At 39.2% G+C, this 17,165-nt stretch overlaps 2 protein-coding genes across 8 annotated transcripts in view; one reads left to right on the top strand and one right to left on the bottom strand.

Moving 5' to 3' along the window:
* Positions 1–201: 201 nt before the first annotated feature.
* On the bottom strand, positions 202–3,095 carry LOC139976960 (uncharacterized). The gene has a single exon (XM_071985887.1). The coding sequence runs from the start codon at positions 1,118–1,120 to the stop codon at positions 251–253; it is 870 nt and encodes a 289-aa protein (XP_071841988.1). The 5' UTR covers positions 1,121–3,095; the 3' UTR covers positions 202–250.
* A 9,073-nt stretch (positions 3,096–12,168) lies between these two features.
* The window catches only part of LOC139976942 (uncharacterized), a 179,773-nt gene continuing 174,776 nt past the window's right edge, over positions 12,169–17,165 (top strand). For 4 of the 7 annotated variants that reach the window (XR_011796329.1, XR_011796330.1, XR_011796331.1 and 1 more), the window contains exons 1-2: positions 12,177–12,838; positions 14,556–14,793. The gene's annotated coding sequence lies outside the window, so the exon portion shown is untranslated. Of the gene's footprint in view, positions 12,839–14,555; positions 14,794–17,165 lie in introns of all 7 variants that reach the window. The other 3 variants (XM_071985830.1, XM_071985833.1, XM_071985832.1) reach the window with 3 other exon arrangements.

Genomic DNA, 17,165 nt, shown 5'->3' with positions numbered 1-17,165 from the left:
AGTATGAAGACCCAGCGATAAACGCGTCGTAGACCAATGTCGAGTGTGAATGACCTCTCACCAAAGGCAGAGATGGGTGTCTGGTTTGCGGCATTTAAGGTAAACAATGGCTGTTTCCCTTTTTCCACTTTTGTCGCAGGAAAGACGCTCACCTCAGCCCCGGTGTCAACTAAAAATCTGGAACCTGTCCGGCGGTCAGTGATATAAAATAAACGACTGCTGGATGATGCGCCAGGACGATTCGTCGTTCCTAATCGCTGGCTGTTGAGTTTGGGGACTTGTTTTGGTTACCGGATGTCTGAAAGTTACATGGTGGTGTACATTTCTCCGCTGCAGCACCATATTGCCAGTGGTACCAACACTGAGATCCAGCATGGGAACGCTCAGAAGACGGAGACCTTGTTCGTCGTTGGGATGACTTACCATCCCTCGGTTTAGACCGGCTCCTATTGGTTCGGTTACCTTGCTGTCTACCTAGGGCCTCAACTTTCAGTGTGAGAGCTGCGACCATTTCCCTCAATTCTGCCATCTCTGTAGAAGGTGCATTGACAGAATTAACCGTAGGGGTAGATGCAATGGCCGAGACCTGATGGACAGACGGGGTTACTTCCATGATTTTGTCTGCAATGACTGCAAGTTGCTCAACGTCGATTGTCTCGCTAGTGGTTGCTAGAATAAGCTGCACATTAGTCGGTAGTCGTTGTAAGAACAGCTGGCGGAGAAAATTGTCATCTAATTTGCTATCCCCGAGAAGCTGGCGCATGCGCCGTAATAGTTGTGACGGTTTGCGATCGCCGAGTTCCTCTGATATGAGTAGTTGATGTAGCCGCCTTTGTTCCGACGCACTTGTTCGCTTAATTAGCTCGGACTTCAATGTAGAATACGGTTGTTTGGCGGGCGTGTGCAACAATAAATCCCTAACTTCCTGTGCTATCTCGGGCTGGAGGGAAGCGACAACGTATGCGTATTGCGTCTGCTCTGACGTAATGCCACGCGTGGTAAACTGCGCTTCGACCTGTGCGAACCAAATGGTCGGATCGTTCGGCCAAAAGGGAGGTAGTTTCAAACTAACTGCAGCGAGTCTTGACTGGGTTTCGGTTTTTTTCTCTGGATCGGTCATGATGACATAAACAATTTAGTTACATGAAATGTTATAGAATATTAAGGATACACCCGCTTAATTTAACTCTTGAAGTGCTTGTAGTTCCTTGCTGAACGATTTGACCAGCTCTATATGCCACTTACGCTTGATCGATGAAATCGCGTGTAGACCGTCATATAAGTGTGTGAAATTGTTTCGAATTCTACGCAGTGGACGACCGGAGCGGGATCGGCGTTTGTCGGCTTTGCGGATAGATGTGTGCCAAGACAAATTCCAAGGCTGAATGATGTTCGGTGCGTTACGATTGTACTCCTTAATTTGCCGATTGATGGCGTCAATTGTTATATTGTGCTGATGTTGGAATGTAGATAGTTCGGCTGCCGTGAAAATGGGCGATCGTAAGTTCCTATACTGTTGGAATTTCAAGAAAGACGCAGGTGGAATAGTGGCGAATGATACGATAGACTTGGGGTGTGTGGCGAGTACGCTATGTTTGAAACGTTCTAACTCGTTGAAAAGCTCATGCGATGTTACGCGAGATGGTTTCAGGGCGCGCTTTCCCCTGGAGTCCCGACTAGAAAATTCTGTGAGATTGTTGATGCCTGCAGCTACTTTAACTATTACCCAACTATCACTGATATAATATCGGAGCTTGGATAATGTCGGTGATAATAAATCTTGGACTGTAGCTCCCCGTTTAATAATATAGTCTATGTTTATGTCGTAACTCGCTGGTAATGAATAACGCTCGAATGAATATGAACGAGAATCCGCCACGAATAGAAAATGAATGTTCATGCCGGGTTTGACCGATATTCTAAGCAAGTATATAAGCTACCGTAGTTAAATTATGAAATGTCATGTGACTACACATACTGTACTGGCTGAACTGCTCGTGTACACACAGTCAATATCCTGATAAACTCACAAGGAAGAATTAAACTATCACGTCGGGGTCACCAATTTAGAGGTCTTGTAAATAATAATAATAAATACTACTAACCTCTAATAATTGTTCTGTCTAGTCTAACCCTCCTTGCGTCGGTCCAGGGAACTTGAACTGTCAGTTCCAGGATAGGTCCGCATATATAAAAATCCTTGTAAATGAATAAATGTATCACTGAATCCGCTAGTAATTGGTGGGTTGCATTGCTACATCCCACACATAAATGTCCGGTGGATTCCCGAAGAATATACGAAAAATATATGAAGTATCGGCCTTTTTAGCCAGCTATCGCTGTAGTGTAGGCAATGGTATATATTGTAGTTATAAAGTAGTATTATACGGCTTAGGGAACAACCTTCGCTGACCGATTCTATGAACGAAGTGGCTGATAAAAATATGTCGCTCTACACTTGAACTTATGACCCCAAAACTTTCTCTCGTTGGACACTGGTCCTCTTTGTTCAAGTTTACTATAAATGGGGGTGTAGATAAGCAAGAAATTTGGGCGACAGAATGTCTACAAACAAAATAAGTAGGCTGTTCCACTTTGCGAGAGGGAATATATAGGCTCGCTTGCAGTGCGGTCACTACAACATAACCGGCATCAGACGTTTCTTTGTGCCTCTTTAAGCTCCCCCCTCACCCTTCCTACTTACAATCATACCCTCCCATTTAAGTGGAACGTCCTTGGCTTGCTGTGCATGGCAACCTACATGACATCAATAACGTGACTGACAGACTCTAACAATGTATACGATACAGGCTACTGTCTGAATGTAAACTTGGTTGTATAATGCACCCATGAATGTGTAAATAAAATCTGCTACTGTCAATAACATGCTTCAATTTAGAAATATGGATTTATGGCATTGATCGAAGGTTTTTAAGTGATATGGGAAATTTCACATATTATACACTGCTAGTATAGCCGTGGTTACCATTCAATAATACAGTGCCATGAGACAACATAGGGGCATGAGAAAGTGATAAGCCTCGAATATATATAATAGTTATATAGTTATAAGCCTACAATATATATATATATATATATATATATATATATATATATATATATACAGGCACATAAAAAGAAGACACCGGGAAGAGAAAGAGGAACAGTGACATAATTACAGCACTGATCCCTATTATATACACAGGGTAGCCAGTGAAGGATCGAGAAGGGGTGCCGCCTCAGCCTACCCCTTACACCGACAACTCCGTTTTTGATGTTTCCATTTTCCTCTCTCACTAATGTTTATATATATATATATCATGGCGCGTGTGTGTGTATGGACGCCTTAAACAATTGTAAAATTGTGCTATGAAACCAATTGTGGCTGTGACCTATTCGTCGGGGAACAACGCATTTCGGTATTAGCCCAGGATCTATATGCGAACTGCACTAGACATATGTCCTTCGATGCAACACTGTCATCTAGAGATAAAATGTGCTACAACGCGAACTGAATGCTAATTGTTACCCCACCCCTAGTACGATAACTCATACACTGAATCTAAAAAATAAAATAAAAAAATTCCGCATGCGATTTGAGAATTGAGCACATTTCCTGCTAATATCATGTAGTGGATCCAAAGGTGTATCATTGCCGGCGAGGGGGGGGGGGGGGAGGGGCGGACGCACACATCACTTCTTGAGATTGTTCCCACCTGCATGAAAACGCGCGCCCCACAACCCTACGCCCACCCCTCTAATCGCTTCCCGATGAGTTACGAAACCAGACCCATCGTATACAAAAGTCTACTTGGATTATTTGTCCCCTGATTTTTTTCTGCAGATGCCCATGCATTTCCCCAAACTTAATTTCTAAGCCATAAGATCTAAAACTTAAGGAGGCTTAGGAGCATCATTGGGTCTGGGAAGTGTTATTTCCGGTGATCTGGGAGGTATATTTGACGAAAAAAATTTCGACGCTACGCGCGAACCCATGGTCGCGCTCCACTTAGATAGTATCAGAGAACAGACAAGCGTCTCCACAATTATCCACGATTGATCTGCGCCCATGCACCAATAAATTCACTGTCTAGATTTTCGAAATTTCCCTTACCAACATTCCTAAACAATCTTCCATCTTCTCGTGCAATTTTGACCGGAGATTATGGATGGAAATAAAAATATTGGGAAAATACTCGATTTACTCACGGTCACACTACAACGATATCGGATCGGAATCCGATTCCGAATTTTACAGCAAAATATCGGAAGAGTGGGTTTCCTATCAGTCACACTACATCGATCTCGGTCCGGATTGTCTTCCGATAAAGTAGTCCGATCCGATTTATATTTTATGATCGGTCAGCAGAGCGATTTTTATCGGACGACTATCTGATTTGCGAAGTTATGTCCAATCAGCGCGTTTGTTTATATTGACGTCACAATTTTGTAAATGCCCTAACTAGCTACCAATCATTATGGCGGACGAGGAAAATGAGAAATTGGTTGAATTTGTGAGGTAGAATCCTTCACTGTACGACAAAACCGACAAGAATTTTAAGGATTCTACCCGGAAAAGAGACATACGGGACTCAATTGGGAGAAATGTCAGTATGAGTGGTAAGTAAATGCATGGGCGGCGATCATGGGTGGGGGGGGGGGGGACGGGGGGACATGTCCCCCCCAATATTTTAGGTGGGGGGATATAGTATCTAATATCCCCCCCCCCCCCAATATTGGTGGCATAGTTTTTTTAAAGCATATGTTTTGTGGTTTTTTTATGATATCGCTAGTAATTTCAAAATAGAAAATGCTTAGATGCAATTTACAAGGCCTGGGAAGTGCCATTTCCAGCGATCTGGGAGGCATTTTCGGCCAAAATTTTCTTTTGCGGTTCGCGCCAACTTATGGTGGCGCTTCGCTTAGAAAGTCTGGGTACAAGCTTTGCCCCTCCCTTGGCAAATTCCTCGCAAGGCGCCTGTCTAACCGTGTCACAATTTGTTACTATATATGACCGAAAGTAGTTTTTACTTTTTTTCTCTCGAAATGAATAGCTAGACGGACCGCATCCGTAATGAAATTTGGTTTGCCTCTTGTGTATGAGTATAAGTACGTACAATCATATATATGATCCACATCGATATGGGTTCACTGGGTTTCCAATTTGGCCTGTTTCCTACAAGATTTCTAACCGCAGGTGCGTTGCCAAGGGTGGGGGGGGGGCGAAAGGTGGAGACCGCCCTTCCCCCTCGAGCATATTTTTTTGGTATTTTCTATGATATCGAAGTTTTATAATAGCCGTTACAAGAGGTTTTAATATTTGTACACCAATAATTTAACTGTGTCTGAATTTTCAAAAGTTCCTTGACCAACATTCTTCATCATACTTTCCCTCTACTCTTGCAATTTTGACCGGTCTGTTAGGGGTTGAGGGGGGGGGGGTTTCTATACTGGTTGTCCATAGATGAAATTTTGTGTAACATTATGGGTATGTTTGAAGTGAATTTATTATTCAAATTCTGAACAAATAATGGGCTTAAAACCTTGAAAAGTGGGGCTGAGGGGTTTTGTGGGGCGTTACGTAGAATTACCTCAGCAATGATCCACTGGAGATGCAATGAGGTCGAACATGGTGTGTGACTGGTGACAATCTTGAAAAAAAGGTATGAATGAAAAAAAAAACTGTTAGGAAAAACTTGGTTCTCAGGCAAAAGTGTACATCTGGTTGGTCATTTTTAAGCCCGAGAAGTGCCATTTCCGGTGATCTGGGGGCTATCAAAACCAGAAATTTTCTTGTACGCTGCGCGCCAACCAATGGTGGCGCTCCGCTTTGATAGTAATTCGCCTGCATCCAAGCAAATGTCCCCCCCCCCCCTCCAATATTTGAAACAGATCGCCGCCCCTGAGTAAATGGTTTTCGTGATACGAAGAACCCATAGAATCAACTGGCATGTGTAATTTGATCTTTTGTTATACCTAGCATGCAATAGGCTTTATTGTATTGTATTGCGACAGCTATGCTATTAGTATTATATTAATAGGCCTATTATACTTTTTGACCTTCATCCTCGGGCCGACCAACAACATTGCGCCTGTTTGCTGCTGCTCTCAAGCGGAGAACGATACTCACATTCGACATCACTCGCAACCTTTCACGAAGCAATCATTCTAAGCTTGTGGTTATGGTAGGCAAAGTCACTGTTTTATTGAGGGATTCGTGAAAACTTGTTTTCCAAATTACTCTGCCTAGGACTAGCCTAGTCAAACTCGAAGTGAAGTTTGTTGCGTTTCGTGGAAGTGGCTCTCAGTACATGTTTCTACTGTATATTCTACTTTCGCTAAGACCAGTGAATCGAACCTTAAGTTATAATGTAATCAAACACTCCCGACAAACTTGACAAGCCAAGCCTTAGCAGTGGCGGAGATATTGTAGAAGTTAGGCCTAGTGAAGGAATGTTTAATAATAATAATAATGTATAAAACAGTGTTGTTAGAACAAAGTTGTAGTACTGTGTCAGAGTTGTCACTTTTTTAACTGAGAGGAATTTGTACAGTCCTGTATTACTGTAAAAGAAACTTTGCTCTTATCAGCCTCCAATTTTTCCATTGTTTTAACCATGAGTATAAGTATAGAGCTCTTTTACCAAAGGAGAGAAGACTTTAAGGCTGAGTAAGTCTGATTACCCAGGTAACACCCTCGTTGGTCAACAATAGTATTACAAGTTCCAAACTTTGTATGAGAGGTGAATGTTACTTTCCATAAGGCAGGGAATCATTAAGTAATTTGATTTCTGGTTGAAATTCAGTTCTGGCCAGTTGTAGAGGGAGTTGTACTATTTCTTTTACCAAATGTCAAATGTAATTTTTCAGGATGTCCTAGAAAGGCACATGGTCTACAATAATGTATCCTTTTGCACCTCCCTCGAAGAGGCTAGAAATTTAGACAGTGCCACATTGATATATGTGGGCATTTTATTTTAATACCCAAGCATGAACATTTTGCACATTTCAATTGCAATTTAAATGAATGAGATCCACCTTTTGATAATTTGTGATTTTGAAATGCCAAGTTAATGCAAACATGGTGTAAAAGTTGAAAACAAGTGGAAAAGTCATGAAGAGAATGAAAATAGAGCGAATGAACTTGATATGAAACTTAAAATTATCAGGTGTCATTTCACTAATCAAGGAACATTAAATGTGAGGCCAGTGATTTTAATGAAGATTAAATGTGTTCAATAGTGGATAGCCAGCAGTTTCATTGATGTATTTCAGCCAGATGAGGTCTATCCCTGGCGGTCCTAGCCTTTGCTTGACGCCCTCTGGCACCGCCCGCATGTCATTTTCAAACATTCTACACATTTCCTGCATGCCCCCCCCCCTTTTTTTTTACTTGGACGGTAGCAAGGTCTGGCACAGTGCCAGATTAGCTGTTTACAATGGTGTTTCACATTTAGTTTTAAGGAGGACTGCCAATTCACCCAGTTTAGGTGTAGACTCCGAATTCCAAGATATCCAGCCCTCCTTGTTGCCCTGTTCCTTCTCCCGTCTTTTAAGACCTACTTCCTTCCCACGAAACCACTGATCTACTACATATATGGCGGCTTAAGGAGTTTTTGAAAACATATCGAATTTATAAGAAATTTCACCGAAAATTAAGGAAGAAATTAATCTGTATACAAACGCAGTTTTGTTGTGATTACTGTAGGTACTGTACGGAGCGTGGGTTATGTCGCAATCTGCATTAGCGTAGATGACACCATGTTCTGTACTGTTCAAATCATATTGGAAATGTCCATCCTTAACGATTAAAAAATCGTTTCTCTGTCAAACGCAACATTAGCGTTCTCATACTTTGTCAACATGTTTGGAAAAATATTTATCATTTTTTAAGGTAACTTCTTTGGGCCACCAGACAATCCTTTTAAATATTTGACCATCAGCAGGTGACCATAATCTGATTCCTAGCATATTTAACACCTTAAATACTTACCTCACAAGAGGAACAACCATACCTCACAACAAGAAGGACCATACCTCACAAAAACCATACCTCACACCAGGGAGGACCATGCCTCACAACAGGGAGGTGTACTGTATACCTCAAATAAATTAGGGCCATATCTCACACCAGGGAGAGCCATATCTCACAATTAGGCTAGATACATATGAAAGTACAATAGTAGAGTAGAGACAGGTGAGTGAGGAGTGCAGCAAACATTAAATTTAGGGACGAGAAAACAATTAGAAATCAATAGTCAAATTTGTTCCGAATCTGCCCAAATATTTAGAGATATTCAAAGGTCCACAAAACACAGGTGGTCTTCAGCTATCTTTCCACCAGCTACAGTGTTACAGAGCTCGAAACGTTTTGGGCATTGATGGTTGCACCTTTTGTAAACAGTTGAATACACCTGTTTTCGGTAAACAAATTTTGTTCCTATGGAGTAATACCACTTAAAACCCTATTTAGTTGTACACAAATTTATGTCTGGTGTGACAGCTCAATTTAAAGTTCTCAGCATTTATATGGTAGCTACTTTACAGGTTTTCATAATGCAAAGTAAGTCAACTGAATCAAATCCACAAAGGTGGGGATGGATTCTTATAAGTACAATCAGCTTTAACAGAAACCAGTCTAAAGCTGAATAAACTGTTTAACTTGGAAGAAAGGTGAGTTACGAAGCATGGTAATCATCTACTTACTGCAGGTCGGAACTTTTTATAATATCACTGAATATGCATGATGCCCTAAGTAACATAGAGTGTGTTGATGTACACTACTGTACCCTTGTGTAACAGTCTGTACAGATAAATCTATATACAAATGACCTTGCCTGAATAAAGAGCCCTTTCAAAATATTTTTCAACTTTGTAATAAAAAATTAGGGACTCACATATATCTATATATCTATATATTTTATATATACAGTATATTTCTACTGACCAAGTCAGTGTTAGTCAGTAGTAGATTTAGTCTGTAGTACTTCTTTATAAGTATAATTTTCCTGTAATCATTGCATTTGTAACTAGTACCTAGTTAAATCACCAGGCATACAATGAGTCCGTCTTGCCTCTTGGTACACAAATACACAACACAAATATTTTTCACAAGATCAAAACTTTCTAGGCCATTTCTCATAAAAGTTCATTTGCGATATTTTAATTTCAATATTGAATAAGGTCTAGGTTATACTGATGATCTCATTATGGTAGCAGATAATCATAACTTTCATTAGTCCTTATTTTATATTTGACACAAATATGTAAAACTACTATCATGGTAACATGGTGACATAGTTCACAGTTGAAAACTCATATTTTCATTATTATTATTATTATTATTAATTGCTAGTATAGCAGTACTATGATTACTTTGAAAATAACACTGGATGACAGGCAACCACACACATACAGTATAGATAGCCAAATAAATTACACTACATACTAGTGTGGTAAACTACCTGTCATATTTGCAGTAAAGGATTGGTAGACTACAAGAATACTGCTAGGCCTGGTTTTAAGGTAGACATCTACCTATTTAAATGGTTCCCAATAGTGGCAGAGCCGGACTGGTACAGTCTACTTGTAAAGCCGTAATGTTAAGTTGGAGTCTTCAGTGTATACTTAGTAATAACCAACCTACAAGTATCACACGATCGAACAATTTCAGAATCTGCGAAAAAGTTTTTTAAGTCATGAAATAATCCGTGAGAGTCCTCTTTGAATCCAAAATTTAAAAAATCAACAACGATACGGTTACAGTCCGGCCATTGCCGACGTTTTTTATGCACTTTAAATTATTATTCCGTTTGCTAATCAATCACAGTAAGGTACTACATGGGACGTCGCGATCGTCTGGCACTGCATGCGCGGGCATATATATATACACACAGTACTGAACACACCGATGAACATTAAAACCACGGAGACGTACTGAGGATTGTAAATCAGAGCACTAAACACACAGAAGGCTACACATGTGATAAGGTAGTGTCTCTGAAATTCGGAACAAGATTGATATTTGTAAAAAAAAATCTCCAAATACCCCATACGTTTGCACTTTAATATCTGTAACAGTGTATGGTTATTGTCCAATGTCAAGAGTTTTGGGATTTCCCTTATTTTGCATTGGATAAATCCAAACAAATCCACGAACAACAACCACATGCTCTAACTATTCTTGCTATTCTGCTCTTAATACGCGTGTATAATATCTGTTGCCTAACCATCGCACTTCATACGACCTGTTAATGATCACAAATCAACAGCAGACGTTTGAAAAACTTTTCGGAAAATTAGAGGACGCCCTTCCAATTTCAGATTTTGTGTGTAATTCTGGTGTCAAGGAGTCGATATTAATCTGTCCGTTTGTTCTCCTTTCTCAGATCAAAAGTAAAGTATGAAATGTTTCCCAAAAGGTAATGACGGCGGTGTTGGTCCTACCTGTCAAGAGCCGTATATAGTGTAGTCCAGTGAGCGCTTAAATCTCTCGACCAATCAAAAATCGTGTTGGCCATATCTCTATATACGGCACTGTACCTGTACCGCATACGATTTGTCACATGGTTATACTCGTAATGTGTAAGGTTGGCATGTAATATACATTTTTGAGTAGTCGAATGAGAAATTAATTTCAAAATACAGTATAATATGTGTGCTCCTCATATGTCACTTTCTCCAAGCAGTTACTTTCGTTATGGATATTTCCATTTTTGTGTATTATATTATATTAAATGCCAACTTTAATACGTTACCCCTGTCAACATAATGGTACTAACCTAAAAAGCGTCAGGTACATGGATTATGGTTAACAATTTCTGCATCAACACAACCTTGTTTTTAACATTTAAAGACATATTAAATACACAATATGATCAACATTTACTTATTTAATAGTACCAAGTACAATTTAATGCGTCGTGATAATTTATTCTACCTGTTGAATGTTTTTTTCTAACATTGAACAAACAGTGCAGACCCTACGACTCTAGTACCTATCTAAGAAATGACGGTCTAGCCGTTGCTGGCCAAGTAACAAAGTCTTTGGCTTTGAGTGCATCGTTTCTGTATGTTGCCGTGTTGGACGAATCTAACCGTAATAGTAATTACCGACTTTGCGATCCGCGTTATAGTCATTGCAGGCTATGGAATCTGCGGTCCCTCTTCACAATTTTTCAAGGTCGGCAAAAGTGTCTCCGTAGGTTTCCCTCTTGAAGAACCATAAAAGTAAATAAAAAGCAAATAGTAGAACAGTTTTTAGATACGATAGCAACTAGGTTTTTAATTTTTTTTGGGGGGGGGGTGTTGGGGCTTTGCTTTGTGTGTTGATGCGAAGTACATTTTGTACGAACATTTGGTCGATTAAGACAATTTAGACCTTCAAAGAAGCAAGATTTATTTAACAACTAACAAAAACTTATGGTTCTCATAGCTAATAATTTACATGGTCATGATAAATAAAATAGAAATAATAAGGAGTGTTCATATTTCCGACTTTTCATGGTAGTGTTTACATGGTGAATCATTTGCAAAGACCTAGAGACCACATTACTTTGAAGATTCACTTTTATAACTTGTTGTGGAACTGTATGGTGCGTACTCTCTTGTTCCAGTGTTTAAAAAACCCAGAGGTTAGCGAGAGTACGCCCTGGTGGTTACGGGAGCTAGGGGGAGGGAGGGCAATGGCGTTAATATTTAAAGTATATCGCTATTCCTTTGATAGTCATCTTATCATGCCATCCCTCTCCGTTATAGCCTTTTTATGTTCCTTGTGTATCTCGCAAACTATACCAAATATACTGTGCTTTATTGAAGTGTGGTGGTATTCCTTTAAAATATTAATGTACAATCATACACTCTCTGACCATTTACATTGATAAGCTATTTAGAATACATCACAGCTGAAAATTAAGGATGTTCTCAGTTTGCTGGTTATCATTAACCTCAATGCCAAGATCATGAATGGTGTAAACTTCATCTTCAGAGAGTAATTGAATAACTTTAACCCTCTAACTTACAGAAACTGACCAACAGATATTTTGTTTACTTTGCATTAAATAATCCACTTGCCTTTCATTGTTTAAACCAAAGGCTAATTAGCTCCTTACACAGAATAGTACAGAGTTAAACCTCAACGTAACACGTAGTCGTCTTAGTGGCGATGAAACAGACGACTATACAGCGATGCAACCTTGGCAGGGAATCAAACAAAGTTTGCTGATCACGCAACTACTGCATGTGTTACTTGTTGACTTCATTAGCTAGAATGCTACACTTTCGGACCAGTTATTGCTACTTCCTCCCTGCATATCATGTGATTAGCGCGTGGGCTTTTGTTATGTTCTATATTGTGTAGGTTACTCGCTGAATGATAAGGACTGGGAATTTTGCTTGTTACGGTCCGTATTCACGTGGAGAACAAAAATATTGTTTACCTCGAAATGATTTACAATGGCTATATATGGCAATAACCCTCACTCATTCAAAATGCTCACCGAACCCTAGCTTGAGTTTGGGTGTAACTGACTTTGCTATTTAGTTCCTCTTTCGTAGACCGTGCTGGTAAGACCTGTTCAAAATTAACCTGCTCATTCCAACAGTTTGCTAATTCATTTTGACAAGTTTCGAGCTGCCTCTTGGTTCAATCGCTTTGTTCCTCCTACCAGCAGACTTAAGTGTGTTCTCTCCTGTTAGTGGATCCCTATATTTGTCACCAGTCACCAGTCTAGTGCACCACCTATACCGATACAACACCAGTCTTAATGCTACATCTGTACCGATACATCCAACGATACCAGCCAGACAGATAAGTCACGCCAGCAAACTGTAACTGACAGTGAGTATAGCCCAAACCAAAATAGTAGCCTGCATCATTTAATCTATTTGAGTCGGTTAACAAAAGTTTGCCGTAGACACGTTAACCTACTTTTGTTAACATTTTGTTAAATTGTTTTAAATATAGACCTTTTCCAATTTTTGTAGAGCGTGAGTAGTTTGAAATTCTTAGATCATGATGTCTTGGTCAGGGCAATTTGAAAATGTGTCAACATTTGACGGCATATTGGAGATCAATTAAGGCCATTAGAGGGATATGTTTCACATTCAATGTTGTGGTCTTCATTATTAGTTGATAGATAATAAGAATAACATGGCCAGTGTTACCATTGCTGGTTTGTGTTTCATAGAATTTCTTGTATTTAATATATGTGTGTGCGTGTACGCGTGTGTGTGTATAAGTCAACAGGCCACTATAGTTTTATGCGTACACACATACCAACATATATTTGCATGAATCAAGAATGTCATTTTACATATTTATACCGTATATTTCTACTGACCAAGTCAGTGTTAGTCAGTAGTAGACTTAGTCTGTAGAACTTCCTTGTTTAATTTTCCTGTAGTCATTTCATTTCTAACTAGTACTTAGTTAAATCACCAGGCATACAATGAGTCTTTCTTGCCTCTTGGTACACAAAGATATATCTTCACCTGTTCTATGAGATGTCATCATCAATCAATGCAGAGCGCTGCAAGAACTCTTTCCTCTACAGTGGACTATCGGCAACAAATATTTTTCACAAGATCAAAACTTTTCATATCAATACCATCCTATTTTGGCAATTTCTCATAAAGTCCATTACAATACTTTAATTTCAATATTTAATAAGGTCTAGATTATACTAATCATCTCATTATGGTAGCAGATAATCTTAACTTCTCTTAGGCCTTATGTTATATTTAACACAAATATGTAAAAGTACTTTCATGGTAACCTGGTGACATAGTTCACAAGGCCTACTGCATCTTAGTAATTATGAGCACAAAACTTGGTCCTATCAGTTTTAAAATGTACTTGGTTATTATATATAACTTTTCTCCACTCTCCCCAAAATACACACACATTTTCCATGTATATGTCTCAAAGTATACAGCAAGCAACAAGAGAAGGTTAAATAAATAAATAAAATAATTACACATCTGTTACTAGACAACAATTGATGAGTTTTTTTCATACAATGTAAACGTTTGAGGAACCTGTTATTTATTATCTGGCCTCAGACGACAAGCAGAAGATGCAAAGTGGGCAAGGACTCAACCACACTCTGATCATAATGCAACTACAGTGTTACTTGTTGACTTCTTTAGCTAGAATGCGACACTTTCTTACCAGTTACTGCTACTTCCTCCCTGCATATCATGTGATTAGCGCGTGGGCTTTTATTATGTTCTATATTTTGTAAGTTACTCCTTGAATGCTAAAGACTGGGCATTTTGCTTGTTACGGTCCGTATTCACGCGTAGAACAAACATATTTTTCACCTCGAAATGATTTACAATGGCTATATATGGCAATAACCCTCACTCATTCAAAATGCTCACCGAACCCTAGCTTTAGTTTGGGTGTAACCGACCTTGCTAGTTAGTTCCTCTTTCGTAGACCGTGCTAGTAAGACCTGTTAAAATTAATCTGCTTAATTAAACAGTTTGCAAATTTATTTTAACAAGTTTCGAGCTGCCTCTTGGTTCAATCACGTTGTTCCTCTTACCAGCAGACTTAAGTGTGTTCTCTCTTGTTAGTGGATCCCTACATTTGTCACCAGTCACCAGCCTAGTGCACCGTTTGTACCGATACATCACCAGCCTAGTGCACCATCTGTTACCAATACAACACCAGCCTAGTGCACCATCTGTACTGATACAACACCAGTCTAGTGCACCATCTTGACCAATACATACATCCAAACGATACCAGGCATACAGATAAGTCACGCCAGCAAACTGTAACTGTCAGTAAGTATAGCCTAAACCAAAATAGAAGTCTGCATTATTTTATCAATTTCATTCAGTTACAAAATTTTGCCGAGGACACGTTAACATACTTTTGTTAACATTTTGTTAAATTGTTTTAAATATAGACCTATTTCATTTTGTTATGGCCTGAGTAGATTTGACGACATATTGGAGATCAATTAAGGCCACCAGAGGTATATGTTTCATATTAAATGTTGTCGTCTTCATTATTAGTTGTTGTTGCTGTGTTGTTTTTGGTTCCTTGCTTTAGCAAAAAGAATAAGGGAATGTTGGATTGAGGCCAAACTTGGACTATAGATCCGCCATATGGAGAAGGTGTGCCCTATTGTTTCTGGTGCCCACAAAGGTCAGTTATGGTCCAAAAACCGAAAATATTAAAACTGCAATAACTCCCAGTGCCAATGTGCGACAAGATTGATATTTTGGGACAAGTTGTGAACTGGTTAGGGGAGCATTTTCAAACTTAACGGTCATGTGATCCGAGGTCACCAAAGGTCAATTAATGATAAAAAACTAGTATTTTTGCGATAACTTGAGAACGAAATGTCCGTTAGGGTTGGGAATTGCTTCAATGGTATCCAATTGTCGACCCGCATCTGGGTGACCCTTGACCTCAATTTGACCTCTGGTGACCTTTACGTGTTTTTGTGGATTTTTACAGTTTTGATGCTATTTTCAGATGTCAAAGGTACCTTCTGATCATAAATGTCAATAGGTTGACCCCGTGTGACCTTTATGTGCGAAGTTATATGGGGTCAAAGTTTTTTGGTCGGAGTTAGGATGGTTGTACAGACTTGTCGTTTTGTTTTTTTGGAATCAGGAGATCAAACTACATCTGAAACCAAGGTCAAAAGGTCAAAGGTCACATTAGAAAAAATGTGCTTATTTTGGGAGGAAATGAGCAAAGAAGGAAATGTTTGGTTTTGATGCTAGATTTGGATATCAAAGGTACCTTCGGATCAAAAATGTCAATTGGTTGACACCAGTGTGACCTTCGTGTGCGAAGTTATACAAGGTCAAAGTTAATTTTCAGACATTTAATGCAACAACTCCCAGTTCCAAGGTGTGACATGGTTGATATTTTTGGACAAGTTGCAAATGGTATAGGGGAATATTTTCAAACTTAACGGTCATGTGATCCGAGGTCACCAAAGGTCAATTAATGTTAAAAAACTAGTATTTTTGCGGTAACTTGAGAACAAATTGTCCGTTAGGGTTGGGAGTTGCTTTAATGTAATCCAATTGTCGACCCGCATCTGGGTGACCCTTGACCTCAATTTGACCTCTGGTGACCTTTTCGTGTTTTGTGGATTTTTACAGTTTCGATGCTATTTTCAGATGTTAAAGGTACCTTCTGATCATAAATGTCGATAGGTTGACCCCCATGTGACCTTCGTGTGCAGAGTTATATGAGGTCAAAGTTAATTTTCAGACATTTAATGCAATAACTCCCAGTTCCAAGTTGTGACAAGGTTGATATTTTTAAAGTAGTTGCAAATGGTATAGGGGAATATTTTCAAACTTAAGGGTCATGTGATCAGAGGTCACCAAAGGTCAATTAATGATAAAAAACTAGTATTTTTGTGATAACTTGAGAACAAATTGTCCGTTAGGGTTGGGAGTTGCTTCAATGTAATCCAATTGTCGACCCGCATCTGGATGACCCTTGACCTCAATTTGACCTCTTTTGACCTTTTCGTGTTTTGTGGATTTTTACAGTTTCGATGCTATTTTCAGATGTTAAAGGTACCTTCTGATCATAAATGTTAATGGGTTGACCCCCATGTGGCCTTCATGTGCGAAGTTATATGAGGTCAAAGTTAATTTTCACACATTTAATGCAATAACTCCCAGTGCCAAGGTGTGACAAGGTTTATTTTTTTGGACAAGTTGCAAATGGTATAGGGAAATATTTTCAAACTTAACGGTCATGTGGTCCAACGTCACCAAAGGTCAGCTAATGTTAAAAAAGTATTATTTTGGGGGGAGAAAATGGGCAAAGAAAAAATGTTTGAATTTTTACAGTCATGCTCTCTTTAGGTCTCACCGATCAAAAATGTTAATTGGTTGACCTTCGGGTGACCTTTGTGTGAGAAGTTATGTATACAAGTTCAAAGTTAATTTTTTTTAATTTAATGCAATTTAATCTCAATGCCAAGGTGTGACATGGTTGATATTTTGGGACAAGTTGTGAACAGGGTGGTGGAACATTTTGAAACTTAAAGGTCATGTCATCTGAGGTCACCAATGTTATCATATCTGTTGACACGCTTGTAGGTCTATTATATTTCTTACATTTTCGACGCCATATTTAGATCTCAAAAGTGCCTTTTGATCCAAAATCCGATCAC

The sequence above is a fragment of the Apostichopus japonicus genome, chromosome 12 (assembly GCF_037975245.1).
Source record: "Apostichopus japonicus isolate 1M-3 chromosome 12, ASM3797524v1, whole genome shotgun sequence".
NCBI lineage: Eukaryota > Metazoa > Echinodermata > Holothuroidea > Aspidochirotida > Stichopodidae > Apostichopus > Apostichopus japonicus.
The sequence above is the reverse complement of the archived record's forward strand: the minus strand, read 5'-3'. Positions and strand labels throughout refer to the sequence as shown.